At 40.5% G+C, this 1,802-nt stretch overlaps 1 protein-coding gene across 1 annotated transcript; it reads left to right on the plus strand.

Moving 5' to 3' along the window:
- Positions 1 to 59: 59 nt before the first annotated feature.
- LOC100635374 (ATP-dependent DNA helicase pif1-like) lies at positions 60 to 1,789 on the plus strand (the record flags this gene model as incomplete). The annotated part of the gene is made up of 2 exons (XM_003391787.3): positions 60 to 1,186; positions 1,231 to 1,789. Coding segments are annotated over 2 exons (1,686 nt in total), but the record flags the coding sequence as incomplete, so codon positions are not given.
- Positions 1,790 to 1,802: the final 13 nt, after the last annotated feature.

Here is a 1,802-nt window from a genome sequence, read left to right on the forward strand (position 1 = left end):
AAGGAAGATGAACGAGAGAAATATTACTACTCAATTATAGTCCTTTTTGTTCCCTTCAGAGATGAGGCTGATCTCCTACAAGACAATGAAACAGCAGAAGAAGCATTTGACCGTCTGCTGGCTGACAATGAAGATGCAACCTCCCATCATGAAAAAATACAACAAGCATTGCAAGTTAGGTTGAAGGTTAGAGAAATTAATGAGGCTAGAGATGCTGCACGGGTACAGCCTGAAGAGCTGGAAGATGATGGCCTCATGGTTTGTGGTGAAGCAGTATCTGCCATGCATGATGTTGCTAATCTTAACCAAAATTCTGGCCTGAGTCTCGCAGAGAGAGAGTCCATGCTAAATTCTGATCAGAGACGTGTATTCAACCACATCAAGCAACATCTACTTCATCAGATTGATCATGAATGCGGCAGTTGTTTGTGCAATGATACTAGACCAATCAGTATGTTTGTTAGTGGTGTAGGGGGAACAGGAAAATCATTTCTTATAGCTGCTGTTAAAGCTCTTGTGGACAGTCTCTGGAAGACTGAGGACATAAAGTGTGCTATTGCTGCTCCCACTGGTTTGGCTGCCTTCAATGTAGGTGGAGTCACAATGCATAGACTGTTTCGATTACCTGTTGAACACAACAGTAGGGGTGCTGATTATTGGGCTCTGTCTGCAGAGGTACACAAAGTGATGAAGACCTCACTTCGCAATCTGAAGCTGATCATTATTGATGAGGTTTCAATGGTATCAAATCTGAACCTCATTTACAAGCATTTGCGACTTGATGAGATTTTCAGTGGGGCAGATGCCTACTTTGGTTGTAAGAATGTACTTCTGGTTGGTGACATACTCCAGTTGCCTCCTGTTAATGCTGGTCATGTTTTCCAAAACATGACTCAAAATTCAATTCTCAATAAACTTGGGAGCACCACTGCCATCAACATCTGGAGAGAAGTAATTGTTTATGACGAACTCACAATCAATGAGAGACAAAAAAGTGATGCTGAATTTTGTAATATGTTGGACAGTGTCAGATGTGGATTTCCCACCGATAACACAATCCATGTTCTTCAACAACGGGTGTTTCAAGGGCCTGTCTCTAAAAAATTTATTGAACTTCAACGACAGAACAAGGCGCCTGTTTGTCTTTTTTCCACCATAAAAGATGCAAGGATTTTAATGATGAAATGTTAGGCTTACTCAAATCCCCAACAATCACAATAAAATGTGTAGATGTCATTGATGCAACATCTGGTTTTAGTGAGTGGACCGAAAGAGCGAAACGGGCTCTAAAGAAACTAGAGGAAGACTGCAACAATACTGCTGGACTGGAGAGTGAATTGACAATTGCAGTAGGAGCCAGAGTTATGTTGAGATGTAATATTGACACAGCATCTGGCTTGGTGAATGGTGCCATAGGAACTGTATTGGCCATCACTTCCAAACGAGTCAAAGTACAATTTGATAACAGAAATGAACCCTATGATGTTGAGAAAGTGAATCGTAAATTTAGTGTAATGAAATGTTTTCATGTATTTAGAGCACAGTTCCCTTTAATACTATCTTTTGCCATGACGATCCATAAATGCCAAGGGCTCTCTTTGGACTGTGCTATCATTGATTTGTCTGATAAAATTTTTGCTGATGGTATGGCATATGTAGCATTGTCACGTGTCAGATCACTTTCTGGTGTGCATTTAGTAGCTTTTAATCCAAATTCCATCAGGGTGAGCATTGAAAGTTTGATTGAACTAAACAGACTTAGAGGCAAGTATAGACCAGATTTACCTCAGTATGCAATTCCT

Source organism: Amphimedon queenslandica, unplaced genomic scaffold, assembly GCF_000090795.2.
Source record: "Amphimedon queenslandica unplaced genomic scaffold, v1.1 AMPQUscaffold_6087_Cont21951, whole genome shotgun sequence".
In the NCBI taxonomy this organism is placed as follows: domain Eukaryota; kingdom Metazoa; phylum Porifera; class Demospongiae; order Haplosclerida; family Niphatidae; genus Amphimedon; species Amphimedon queenslandica.